General features: G+C 43.6%; 1 protein-coding gene across 1 annotated transcript; it reads right to left on the bottom strand.

The window, feature by feature from the left end:
* Positions 1-9,461: 9,461 nt before the first annotated feature.
* On the bottom strand, positions 9,462-10,409 carry LOC128847545 (olfactory receptor 11L1-like). Its single transcript, XM_054047031.1, has one exon. The coding sequence runs from the start codon at positions 10,407-10,409 to the stop codon at positions 9,462-9,464; it is 948 nt and encodes a 315-aa protein (XP_053903006.1).
* Positions 10,410-14,525: the final 4,116 nt, after the last annotated feature.

Raw genomic sequence — 14,525 nt, forward strand, 5'->3', positions numbered from 1 at the left:
AAACCCAACCTCAAGTCGATTTTTCAAAAGAACATGTAGAAGCAGAGATTGTGGATAAATACACTTCTTCCACATCCCGCTTCTTGACAAAATGTGCCAGCCATGCCCTGCAGGAACGCCTTGTGTGGGTGACAGGAAAATCCATTCTCCAAGGTCCCTGGCTCCTGTCTGATTATCAGTAAAAGAAGAAACTATGGAGGTTTTTTTTGCACAATCCCCAATCTCCTCTGGCTGCATGGATAAGGGAGGGGACCAATGCCTTCCCATGGTTATTCTTGCTGAGGGCAGAAAATGGAGCACCAAACCTTCTGGTCAATGTGGTGCTTAATTTGTAATGAAAGAGGTGTCGGGGCTCAAGCAAGTAGGTGCCGGGGCTCAAGCAATTTTCGTACATTCATAACTGATGCAGCAAGTCCAGAGGTGCCGGGGCTCAGCGCTGGCAAGCCCTGGCACAAATTAAGCACCGGGTCAAGGTCTCTCTGTTCTGCAGTCAAAAATATAACTGGCTGAAAATTTGATGTCAAATCTGTCTTTTGATGGAAAATTCAGTTTTCAACCACATGGATCTTTTTGCAAAAAATATCTGCTATCTCTGGAAAACAAACACCCCAACCCCCAAATTTTGTAGCCTAAAAACTTACAACTTTCAGATGAAAAGTGAATCTCTCTATTTGGAAATGCCTCCTCAGTTTCTCATGGGAGCTGTAGTTTGGTTGCCTCATGGTCACATTCTCCTTTATGGGCTGGACTCCTTAGCCAGACTACATCCCCCATGATAGATTGCAGCCATGGGACTCTCATGATGCACCACAGTGGTTTAAGAAGAAGGAATCCCATGGTGCAGATGTTGTCCAGACAGGGAGCGTGTCTCATAGAGAAAGGGGGTCCGAGTCATATGAACTGCAACTCCCATGAAACAGGGCAGCGGTATTTCCAAATAGAAATTTATATTTTTCGCTGAAAATTGGGGGGAGGGGTTGTTTGTCATAAAATCAAAATTTTCTACAGAAAAAAACATATTTTCTGCCCAGCCCTAGTCAAAAGGGACTCAATGAATAGACTGGGGAGATCAGTAAACGAGCACCTACCTCCCCTGTGGGGGGTGAGGAGGAGCTGGAGCAGCAGCCGTCAGGCTCAGAGATGTTGAAGACATCGACCTGGGCCTCATATATGTAAATGATGCTGTACTGATAAATAAACAAAAAACAATCAGGTTAGGGATGTAGGTGGGGAAGGCTTTGTACCTGCCCTGCTCAGAGGGGATTCTCATCACCGTGGAGAAGATGTAAATGTAGGACTGGAGGACATAAATCCACACCGTGTAGAGGTCAAGCATAGGAGTTTATTACACACAGTGCTGTCAGAGTGTCACCTCGCTTATTAGGCTCAGAGACACTGTCAATCAATTGATTACAATAGAATATATAGATTTTCCATGGGCGGGGGAAAGTGACAGGATAGGCAGTTCCACACCCCTGGATAGGTTTTGCAACAAGACAAGATAGCACAGTAGCCAATGGTTAACAGGTTACATAATGTCTCTGCCCATGGTCTTAAGTTAGCAACTTAACATTTAATTAATACTTTGATAAAATGTTATTAGTATAAAATATTGTGACAAAGTTCCTCCTCTATCTTGGTGGGTCCTGCACTTCTGGTGGATTTTCTTGCCTCAGAGATTCACCATGTGGGTTGGGGAACAGCCCAGAGACCTTCCCCTCTGGAAGAACCCCCAGTACAGGTCAATTGGGAGGTTTGGGGGGAACCCAGGCCCGCCCTCTACTCCAGGTTCCAGCCCAGGGCCCTGTGGACTGCAGCTGTCTATAGTGCCTCCTGTAACAGCTGCATGACAGCTACAACTCCCTAGGCTACTTTCCCATGGCCTCCTCCAAACACCTTCCTTAATCTCACCACAGGACCTTCCTCCTGGTGTCTGATAATGCTTGTGCTCCTCAGTCCTCCAGCAGCACACTCTCAGCTCCTTGCGCCTTTTGCTCCCAGCTACTCACACTCACACCACAAACTGAAATGAGCTCCTATTTAAAACCCAGGTGCCCTGATTAGCCTGCCTTAATTGATTCTAGCAGCTTCTTCTTAATTAGCTCCAGGTGTCCTAATTAGCCTGCCTGCCTTAACTGGTTCTAGCAGGTTCCTGATTACTCTAGTGCAGCCCCTGCTCTGGTCATTCAGGGAACAGAAAACTACTCATCCAGTGACCAGTATATTTGCCCTCTACCAGACTCCTGTACCCCACTGGTCTGGGTCTGTCACAGTTGACATAACAACATCGTCAAGGATGTGAAAAAAAAAAAACACCCCTGACTGACATAGCTGTGCGGACCTCATCCCTAATGTAGACGCAGTTTTGGCAATAGAAAAATTGCTTCCATCGCTGTAGCTGACTTTGTTGAGGGAGGTGGTGTTCCTACACCAATGGGAAAACCCCTACCATTGGTGTAGGCTGCGTCTACACTATGGTGTTATGTAAGCGTAGCTACGCTGACATAGCTATGCTAATATATCCTCTGTAGTGCAGACACAGCCTCAGTGACTTTCAGTGAGACTTCTGCTTCTGGGATGTTCAAACAGGCCTAAAGCATCTTCTCAGGGGACTATTCATTGTGTGTTTAGGTTTCTTTTTGTGTGTATTTGTTTATTTTTTCATGCCTCTCAGCATCGCCTATGAACTTGTCACATAAAGAAACAAGCCACAGTTCAATCAAATTTGTGCCTTAGAGGTTAAAAAAATGTGAATTGCATAAATTACCTCCAAGATGTCAAGACCTCCTTTGTCACTCTCTGTTTTAGCACTGAAAAAATATAAATGGGGGGATAATATGTTTCATATGCTTCAAATTAAGTTTCAAACTTTAATTTACATTTTAATGATTGCTTGCCTGAATTACTCATACAGCCCATATTTCTCTCTGAACTATCTGTTGTGTGCTTTCACCAGGTTCACACGTATTATACAAATTATTCACAGAGCTATTGGAAATGCCTTTTGCCGCTAGAAAACAATAAAGAAATATGATGCTCAACTGAATAAATGCAAGAAATATGAGTATTTTTATTGATGATAATGATGATGGTGATGGTATGTCTGCAACTGCGTCCAATTAGATAATATGTGAGTTCAAAGAGTTAGGAACAGTTTAAAAATACAATTAGAATTAAATGAAATATAGGGTAATACTTGATGCTTTGGGAAGGCAGCTAACACAGGGGAAGATAAGAGCTAGGTATTAATTATTATGTATAATGGGCATTAGTTAGCACAAGAGACAATGGCGTAGAAAAGAGGCAGCTAACCAGTATAATGGACACTGGCGGGGGCAGCAGAGGATAATTGAAAGGGGAGGGTTGGCTATATTGTATAATGGTTACGAGATATCATAAGAGTTCCTCCATGAATTTCCAGTTATGTCTACTATATGGCTGCAAAGTGCAACAACAGTTGAGAAAGTGGCAGATGTTTTACGAAAGAACCAGTAGATGACAGCATACAGTGACTTGATTCGGTCCTAGCTGGTTCTGTCTTAGGCTCTGTTGCCCCTTTGACTCCTGCACTCAGCTTTGTTGATGGCTACTCTTTCTTTTTTTTCTTCCCTGCCTCCATCTCTGACCTCATGCATGGTGTCCCAGTGAACCCGCCATAAAGTCATAGGAATGTGGGGCTGGAAGGGCCCTCAAGAAATCATCATGTCTAGTGCTACCCTGAGGCAGGACCAAGTAACCCTTGACCATCCCTGAGAGGTATTTGTCCATCCTGTTATTAAAACCTTTCGTGATGGGGATTCCACAACCTCCTTTGGAAGCCTATTCTAGAGCTTAACTACTCTTATGGTTAGAAAGTTTTTCCGATATCTAACCTGAATGTCCCTCACTGCAGATTAAGCCCATTACTTCTTTTCCTGCCTTCAGTGGACATGGAGAACAACTGATCACTGGCTTCTTTGTAACAGCCCTTAACATATCTGAAAACTGTTACCAGGTACCCTCTCAGTCTTCTTTTCTCAAGACTAAACATGCCCATTTTTTTTTAACCTTTCCTCACAGGTCAGATTCTCCAAACCTTTTATCATTTTTGTTGCTGTCCCCTGGAGTCTCTTCAGTTCATCCACATCTTTCCTGTGCCCAGAACTGGACAAAGTACTCTAGCTGAGGCATCACCAGTGCCAAGTAGAGCAGGACAATTACCTCCTGTGTCTTACATACAACATTCCTGTTAATAGACCCAGAACGATATTAGCCTTTTTCACAACTGCATCTCATTGTTGGCTCATATTCAAATTGTGATCCACTCTAACCCCCATGTCCTTTTCAGCAGTACTACCACCTAGCCAGTTATTCTTGATTTTGTAGGTGTGCATTTGATTTTTCCTTCCTAAGTGAAGTACTTTGAATTTGTTTTTTATTGAATTTTATCTTGTTGATTCCAGACCAATTCTCTAATTTGTCAAGATTGTTTGGAAATCTAATCCTATCTTCCAAGAGCTTGTGACCCCTCCCATCTTGGTGTCATCAGCAGATTTTACATGCATACTCTCCACTCCATTATCCAAGTCATTAATGAAAATATTGAATAGTAGCAGACCCCAGAATGACCCTTCCAGGACCCCACTACATACACACTCCCAGTTTCAGAAGGAACCATTGATAAATATTCTTTGAGTACGGTCTTTCAAACAGTTGTGCACCCATCTTACAATAATTTTGTCTAGACCACATTTCCCTAGTTTGCTTATGAGAATATCATGTAGGACTGTGACAAGAGCCTTACTAAAATCAAGATATATCACATGTACAGATTCCCCCATCTACTAAGCCAGTAACCATGGGTTAGGCTCAGCAACAGGCTTTACATGGATCATGCGGGAGCAATTATCCCTTAGAGCATGTATTGGAAGACAGTTACCCTTTGAGAGCAGAAGGATGATAGCATCAGGATCATTGTTTGTACTGTCTGCACAAAAAACAAAGTAACTCCCCAGGCCTGTCATTCCAAATGCCCTTCAGTGGTGTCAGGGGAGACCCCATCTTCTCCTGTAAATGATACAAATATGAGGTTCATAGATTCGAAGGCCAGAAGGGATCATTATGATCATCTAGTCTGCCCTGCAGTATAACACATGCCAGAGAACTTCTCCAAAACAATGCCTGAAGCAGATCTTTTAGAAAAACTTCCAATCTGTGTCCTAATGCCTCAAATGTAAAATGGCGATAATCCTACTCGACCTCACAGGGCTGTTGTGTGGATGAAATCCAGTAATGTTTGGGACATGCTCAGATAGCATGAGGGCACCTACCCAAAGACAGTGCTCTTCACTCCATTGTGTTCCACAATATATGTCCCAGGCTGGGATATTTCAGAACTGAGCTGGACACATACAAGAGTGGGATTTTCCAAAAGCCACCAAGCTATTTAAGAGCTCAGTCCCAATGATTCTAGCAATGAGAGTTATGCTGCTAAATCACTTAGGTGCTTTTGAAAATCTCACCCTAAGGGCCAGATTTCCAACAACCTGGCACCCACAAATGATGACAGATTTTCCCAAAAAGCTCTGCTCCCATTTAGGTAATGAAAAGAGCCGGTTTTCAAAAATGTCCATCAGCCAGCAACTCTTGAGTGGCACTTAGAGACAGATTTTTGACACAGCTCATCACCCACCATGCTGAGCTGTTTTGAAAATGTGGTCCTTAGTTTGTGCCCTCCCTTGGCCATCAGCCCTCAGTTTGTGTGACTTAGCTTGCTGCTCTCTCTCTCTCTTCCTCTGCTCTGCCTCTCTATCCTGGTTTGAGCATCCAGGCCTAAATGTACAGATTATCCACTCACCAGCTCCCTCAGTTCCTTGGGAAGGAAGGGGAAAGACACATTCATCCTCTCTGCCTGAGTCTGCAGACACCCTGAGACAATACCTATGAGAGGCGGGAGTTGCCCTCAGTATTACCAATACCACAATGCTTTACTGAGTCTGCAGAGAAATAGAGACAATCGTGCAAAGAGGGGACAGCTGCCTTGAGTGTAATTGACACAGCAACATCTGCCTGAGTTTGCAGAGAGCCCAAGACAGTAGCTCTCAGTGGAGGGAACTGCACCATTCATCCTAATGGAGTGCTGGACCCTCTGGCATTGGGCAGACCCCACCACCCCCACCTCAGCAGGGGACACTGTGCTGCATTACAAGAGCGTTCTATAAATGAGAGATGTCTGTATCTATGTCAATAGTTAATGAATGAGGCATCAGTAGGTGGCGCTCCTGAATATGCAGCTTTGTAGGAGTGATCAAACTTCTTGTTGTGCGTGCAATGCAAATGACTTCCTCTCTGCATGCAGCTTTTAACAGCCATCACAGCCGAGGGCCTCCAGTTGATTGTAATGTGGTGACACAGTAAACAAGCAACATCCCACTCCCAGATACCATCAGGGACACCGAGAGGGAGTTTGGGCCCCAGTGAAAAAAATTTTCCAGGTCCCCCCAGCAAGGGCAGACCAGCTAAACAGGGCCGATGGGGCGGGGGGGGGGAGCTGGGCCCCGGTAATTTGAACTGGTTTCCCTCCCTCTCTTTGGCCCTGGCTACCAAATGCAGGGCTAGGGGCCCTGAAGCCTCTTCTTAGATGTAATAGAGAAAGAGACAATGTGGCACTCTCCCTCCCTCTTCCCGATATATTACCCATATAAAATACAATTCCTCTTCTTCTGACATGTTGTATTTCAATGTTTATCTATGTTACCGGATGCTATCTTGATAGGAAATTCATGCATAAGTAAAATAAAATTAGTTAACATGTAGGGCTGTGTTTTCATGGAGTTTTTGCCTATAAATTTTACTTTGTGCCATTAAAAACACATTTTCAAAAGACAGACACAACTTGCAGTGGACCTCAGTGATGTTCAGATGGTGACTGACAGGTTGTGGGGGATGACTAGGAAAGTTTATTCCACCAAGGAGTATTCAAATAGGCACAAACTTGAGTAGAGACTCAAATCTCTTGAACCTCAAACTGTAACCATAGTCATGAGATGAAACATAGTTTTACCCTATGGGGGTGCTGTTTGTGTTCCAGCCCCACAAGCTTCAGGATGGAGGACACCAGAAATAGCCCCTTCCACTTCCTTCCAATTAGTCTAAGAGAGCAATAGGCCAAAAGGGATAATTAGTAGTAGTATTTATGTATATCACAGCTGTGATTTCATGCCCTAGCCAAGATCACAGCCTTATTGTGCTCGCTAGGGCTTGCGCACACAGTATGAGATGATCCTGACTCAATGGCCTTACAGTCTAAAAAGATAAAGGTAACAAAGATTGGGAAGAGAAACGGAGGCACAGAGAAGTGAGATAATTTCCCCCAGGGCCCACAGCAGATATATGGCAGAATGAGGGCACAAATCCACACCTCTAGTGCCCAATCCACCAGACCTTATTGCCTCAGGCTGGGAAGGAATGAGAACAGTGTGGCTGTACTATCTAAATGCTGCAGCATGCCTGAATTGGGTCACTGATGAGACCTTACCATGTATACTGTACTGGATGATTGATATGCACTTAGAAAGGAGCAGCTACATTGTATAATGGGGACCGGATGTCAGCTGAACCTATGGGCTTACAAAGGGGCAACCATACTATAAAAAGACGTCTAGGTGGCTGCAGAAAACAAGGGATAAAAAAGGAGCAGCTATAGGGCTAGATTCTCAGTTCTAGTAAGCTGATGTAGCTCTGCTAATTTCAATGGGGCTACACCAATTTCCCACAGCTGGGGATCTGGGACATTGGCTCCAGTGGAGTTATGGCTGATTCCCAGCAGCTGAGGATCTGTCTCACTGATTCAATGGAGCTACGTCAATTTACACCATAGGGGAATGTGGCCCATTGACTCCAATGGAGCTACATCAATTTAACCCAATGGCAATCCGGTCCGTTATCTTCAGTGGAGCAACCTTATTTTACACCACTGGAGAACGTAGCCCATAATGTTTGAGTGGGGAGCAAAAGGAAAGGTTGATAAATGGGCATTTATATCACAAAGTGAGCAGTATGGCAGTATTTGCCAAGAATGAGTCATGGACAGCTAGTCCATGAAATAAAGGATGGTTATTGGCAACGATCCGGGCATTATAATGGACCATCATTGCTCGGAAAGTTAAACTATGCTTCATCATGATGTGAACCATTTCCCCGCAGAGACTCATTAGGCTGTTTCACTAAATGCAATTACATTTGGGAAAAACAACTCAAGTCACACTGGGCATTTCTAAGAACAAAACTTTGGAGGCATAGTGGTGATGGGTTGAGTTTAAAAAATTTGGGACTCGATTGTACTTATGCAAATCCTTGAATTGGACAGGGAATAACAAACTCCCACAAGGTTTTGCAATAAGAAAGAAGTGGATAGGCTTATTCTTCCCTCAAAACATCTTATAATTCAGGTCAATGTGGGACAGCTTTCCTCAGAAAACTTACTGATGGAAATGCTTACTTCTGGGAACTAGATGTGGACAATATACTGTGATGCATAAATGCAATGGTTATATAGACTATGCCAGAATGTTTACATTAATTGATGTGTGTACACACACAAATGTGCATGTGTATCCCTCTGCACAAACCACTGTCCTCCTCTGCCTCGTTTCAGATGTTCTGATATTTGCTCTTTTTTACACTTGGTAGAAGGTTTTCTTGAGCTCAGGTGATGCCCAGTACTCCCAAAGCCACAACAGCCTTGGCATCTGGAAACCAGGAAGGCTGGGATTCCCAAAGCAAGCGTAGGGAACTAAACACACAAATTACAGTTGGATGTGGGTGCCTATTTCCCACGGGCTCCTTGGAAAATCTCAGACAGACTTCATATTTTATAAAGGATAAATACCAGCATTAGAGCCTCAGCTATGCAGTGCCATGTTGTTTTGGACCGAGAAGAGGGACTCAGTTCAGACATGTCTTCACAGCTGCTCTACCCTCCCTCCAACCTTGAATACTTGGTCATGCACAACGCTTTTTCTGCATGTTTTTGTTTTTTGGGCAAATCTCTGTGCAGGTAAAGCTGGGGGGAGGAGCTGTTGTTGTGTGCATGGGGGAAATACCATGAGGGAAATCAAAGATCTTAGAAACATCTAAGACACCAAAGTTTCGTGTCCACATTTCATTTTGCAACCATGCAAAGACACTTCAAGCAGAACTGGACAATAGGGGCCATGATATAAGTCCCTCCTCAAACTTTCTGCCTTTAACATCACAGAAATTTTTTCAGGCCAAGTGTTGTGAAATCCTGAGTGATGCTGGGGAAGAAGAAAGGCCCAGTCAAAGAGATCGATAATAAATCCAGTTAAGATTGTAGGCAATCATCATAATTCTGATGAGATCTGGACTAGGTTATTCAAGGTGGTCTAAAGAAATTAGATACTGAACTGCCAATGGGAGTTGGATGCTAAACTTCCTGAGGCCGTTCTGAAAACCACAGCCTAAATCATGCCTAAATTCTGCATTATAACTTTCCTGAAGGCCCCCTTCACCTCTTGGTTCCTCAGACTGTAGATGATGGGGTTAAACATTGGGGTGACGACCATGTACATGAGGGACAGAGCTTTATGGAAGCCTGGGGACAGCTCCGCTGATGGTGTCATGTACATGATAATGATGGTCCCATAATACAGACTCACCACCAGCAGGTGAGAGGCACAGGTGGAAAAGGCCTTTTGCCTCCTGGCGGAGGAGGCGATTCGCAGGATGGCTGAGAGGATAAGAACGTACGACACAATTATGAAGAGGAAAGGGACAAGGCTTACCAGGGAGCAGGAGACCAGAATGGTCATTTCCACCAGAGGGCTTTTTGCACAAGATAATTTGAGCAGCTCCTCCATGTCACAGAAGAAATTATTAATTTCTTTTGGGCCACAGAAGTTTAGGTCGGGCACCATCCCCACTACTGAAGCCGAGGCTGAGAAACCAGTTATCCAGGAGGCAGATACCAACAGAAGGCAGACCCTGAGGTTCATCATAACCTTATATCTGAGTGGGTTGCATATGGCTAAGTAACGGTCATAAGCCATGACTGCAAGAAGGGAGCACTCTATGGAAGCTAAAGCACCGAAGAAAAATAACTGTGTGATACAGTCCCTGTAGGACATTGTCCTATCCTCTACCAGGAACCCAGCCAGCAACCTGGGGGCAATGACTGAGGTGTAGCAGGTCTCCAGGAAAGACAAGTTCCCCAGGAAGAAGTACATGGGGGTGTGAAGCTGCTGATCAGCCACAACTAGCGCAACTATGAGGAGGTTCCCAGCCATGGTCAGAACATAGATCACCAGAAACAGCACAAAAAGCAGAATCTGAAATTCGTTGAGGTTCCCGAATCCCAGAAGGATGAACTTGGTGATGGATGTTTCATTTTTCCATTGCATGTGTGCCATGTATTCTCTGCAAGGAAAGAAAGGAAGGAAGAAAGATTTACCAAACCGGAAAGATCTCCTTTCCCCCAAACTACAACTATTTCCTAGTTATTCCATCCCTTTTAACTGTATTCAGTATCTACTTAGCACCAGATTATCAAAAGCGTTTAAGGGCCTAAAGATTCACTTACTCTTCTAGTGGCATTTTACAAAAGTACCTCAATAACTAAAGTTCATTGATTTGAATGGATCTTAGGTGCCGAGATGCATCTGAAAGTCCCACTAGACACTGAAATACCTTTAAAAATCTGACCCGGGACCTGTTTAAGTACATTAGTAAATCCAACTAAACACCTATCTGCATCATAAATGCCTTTGAAAATATGTCCCTTAATATATCATATTTCTTCATGCGGCCTGATGTGATATGGCAGTTGTTACAACAGCTACAAATACTTCCATTAACATGAACCCAGAACTTCATGGAAGGGTCCTTTTCAGTTAACTCTGTAAAGGGAAAAAAAAACAATGGAGTTATGCATCTGCAAACCCCAGAGTAACCTACCTATAATTTTATCAGCAACATGCAATAATATATATGGGTAAGATTCTCATTCCACATCCATTTAAAGCCTGCTTCCTTTGCACAGCTGTATTGGCATAATGGGGCCATAGGAGAACTGGTTAAAAAAAAATATTCTATGGAAATCTCTTAGTTTTCAGCAAAACATTTGAAAAAAGATTTTGGCCACAAAAGGCAGCTGCAGTGCCTCGTGGGATATGTAGTTTGCTCTTCATCTCCCCATTCTCTTCAATGGGCTGGGATCCCCATCTGGACTACATCTCCCATAATGCAGCAGGAATAGGGACTCCTTGCACAGTTTCCCCTTACTAAAATGGGAGATTATGATGCATTATGGGAGGTGTAGTCCAATTGAGGATGCCAGCCACAGAGGAGAATGCACAAGAAGCAAACTACAACTCCCAGGAGGCACTGCATCCCCCAAGTAAATATTTCCATGTAAAAAAGGAAATTTTCCATTGAACACGGACACATTTTTGAAAATAAAATAAAAAAAAAAATTACTCAAAACCCCAATATCCTGTTGAAAAATAGTTGAAGGAAAATTTTCAGCCCAGATATTAGTATGAATGAGATTTTGGTGTATAGGACTAGATGCTTTAGCTCCAGTCCAATGGGTCAGAACACAACATGTAACCCTTCTGCCCATCTACGCTGGCAGCAACAAGGGCCGGGTTCTGTATCTAGGGGTTCCATTTCAATAACGCAATGCAAAACCAGCTTGAGCTCCCACCCAGTGACCTGGGACAATTACATACCACCCCCTGGGTGCCTCTAAGAGGCAATACTTCCCCTCTCGCAAGCACGGAGTCTGAGTGTAGCAGAAAATGTTTAATAACATGAGGTAAACGACATCAGCATTAAATTGGACAAACACCACAAACAGGATTCATAACACAAACCATGAGCAAAAAAACCCACCCCAGCAAATTGGGCTGTGTCCTTTCCCTTTGGTTCTTGAATCCAGCAGCCCAAAAATCACCCAGAGTCCCCAACTTCCAGTATCCCCAAAGTATCTTGGGTCCAGCAACCACCCAAATTCCCAAAAGTCTAACAACCCCCAAAGTCTCTGTCCCTGGTCAGTGCAGCCCCAGAGTAAAGGGGGGGGGCACGCAGGGTGTTAAGGTGCACCTTACATGAACCAAGGCCGGCCGGCCGTATCTCTGTGGGGTTCCGCTGCAGCCTTCACCACGAGCCAGTTCACTTCCTGCCGTCCCACAAACTGCTCCACTCTACGAGCTGCTCCGCTCCACTCACCAACCTGTGAGCCACTCCACCTGTCCCTGCAAACAGCTCCGCTCGCCGTTCCTTGGGCCACTCCAACCATCCCCGCAAGGCTCCGCACCACAAACTGCTTCTCCACTCATCCCCACAAATTGCTCTTCCAACTGCTTAGCAATATAGATTCAGGCTCCCACACTAGTTAACACAGAACTCAGTGATCTCAGCTCTTAATAATTTTGGCTCTTTTACAATTTCAGATCATAGTAGGGGAACCCCAGTGCTGGTGCACCATTAGCCCAAAGTGAAATCAGCTCAGCAGCCTGTAACTAGACTCCTAATAGAATCAAAGTTAGCTCTGACATGCAACAGTGGAGAGAGGAAATAGTGTAATTGGTGCAAGTGACAGACAAGTTCAAATACCTATCCCCATCCTCTCTCAATTCACTAGGTTTTGTAACCCATGCCCCTTGTCAAGCAAGTGCTACTTAGGTAATGGTGAAGGACTCACTCAGTCCTTCTGTCATACAACAGTTCCACTGGCCTTGATTCACAGAATCAGGGTAACAAAACTTTATTCTTCCTGCCCCAATAACAGAGAAACTGGGGATCCCACACCAGCCAAAGTAACCACTTTCAGTTGCTGTTGTTTCATGCCAGGTGAGTGGGTGTGACTATGCAAACAAGATCAGCCCCTGGAGTTCTTTTCCACACTCGCCATAATTCACCACCAGATGTCAGGGTAGAGCTCATCCTGACTCTGCTTACAACATATGAGCATAACTACAAGATATGAGCTTTTAGAAAAATGCCTGCGTGGAAATGAGTCTAGCACTGCCCTGCAGGATCCCAGACCTGGGCTCAGTTTAGCTTCAGAGGATGCAGGAGCCATAGTCCCATTTCTTCATTCAGGGTGCTTTGCTCCCAGCCCCGAACAAAACATACCCTCTGATCTAGCTGCAGAAGTGTCCCTGCTAACATAAGCTGTGATGCTGAGGCATGAGCAACTGAGATAATAACTAGTGAGCAGGGCTTTGCAGATGAGACAATGCAGATACAGAGACAAAAATCTGCTCTCTCAAACTGTCAGCCACCCTACTCAAGTAAATTGGTTTACAAGGAATGAAAGTTAGTGCATATACAGTATGAGCATAATAAAATGTATATAGATCCACATAAATAATAAGGTGCAATGCTTCTTTGGTCCCAATGTGATGGATTAGATGGGCAGCTCAGTCTATTGATCTTAACAAGGAGAAAGTTAACAGGTGACTTGATGACGGTCTATAAGTAAATGGGGAGGAAATTTCTGATCAAAGAGGAATTTTTAGTCTGGCAGAAAAAGATCCAATGGCTGGAAACTCAGGCTAGAAATGAGTTACATTTTTTTAACAGTGTAGCCTATAGGGTGGTGAGGTTCAGAAACAAGTAGATGTTTGATTTTGGGTCTAAGGTAGCCCAAGTGTAGAGGAGGATGGGAATGTGAAGTTGCTAGTGTGAAAAAGTCAGAGGTAAGTTGGAGACAGAGTGGAATGGGAAAGTAAGAGTTTTCAAGGATATTGCTCAGGACTATGTTTCAGTTATAACTGGTTTAAGCAGGTTTTTATTCAGTGTTTTAAGAATTGTTGAGAATGTTTTATTAAAATGTTACCTATATTAATAGTATGGGAAGGACATTGGTGCAGATGTTAATTTAAATAATGTGCAATGTAAAGAGACAATAAGAAGGTGGTGGAAATATAATTACGGTAAAGGACAGGTTCATATTAATTAGTATTATAATATAGTATAAAAGGAGTAGCCGTGCTAAATTATAGAGATCTGCAATTAGCATCTAAAGGGTACCATCACTCTGTTCTCAGTGGACTGATCTCCCATTGATATACCCTTCCATCTTTGAGTGTAAGTATAATTGTAGGATTGTGTAAGTGGTAATTGCACACCTGTTTGCTTAACTAATCATTTTTCTTTTTAATAAAAATTGGTTGTATCAGTCAAAGTGTTGCCTGGGGGGTCCTCTACTAAATAAATTTTCTGTAACCTACCTAGAGGCTTGAACCTGCAAACCAGGTTGGGTTTTATTTCACCGTTATCTTTAACTATTTAATATGAATTGGGACATTTCAACATAAAGGCTACAACAGTGAGTGTAATTAACCATTAAAACAACTTACCAAGGAATGTCGTGGATACTCCATCACTTAGAGTCTTTACATCAAGACCGGCTGTTTCTTTCTCTATGGGCTGGTTGCAAAAATCATTGGGTGAAATTCTCTGGCCTGTGTTATGCTAGAGCTCAGACTACATGATCATAATGGTCCCTTCTAGCTTTG

This window comes from Malaclemys terrapin, chromosome 13 (genome assembly GCF_027887155.1).
Source record: "Malaclemys terrapin pileata isolate rMalTer1 chromosome 13, rMalTer1.hap1, whole genome shotgun sequence".
Taxonomy (NCBI): domain Eukaryota; kingdom Metazoa; phylum Chordata; order Testudines; family Emydidae; genus Malaclemys; species Malaclemys terrapin.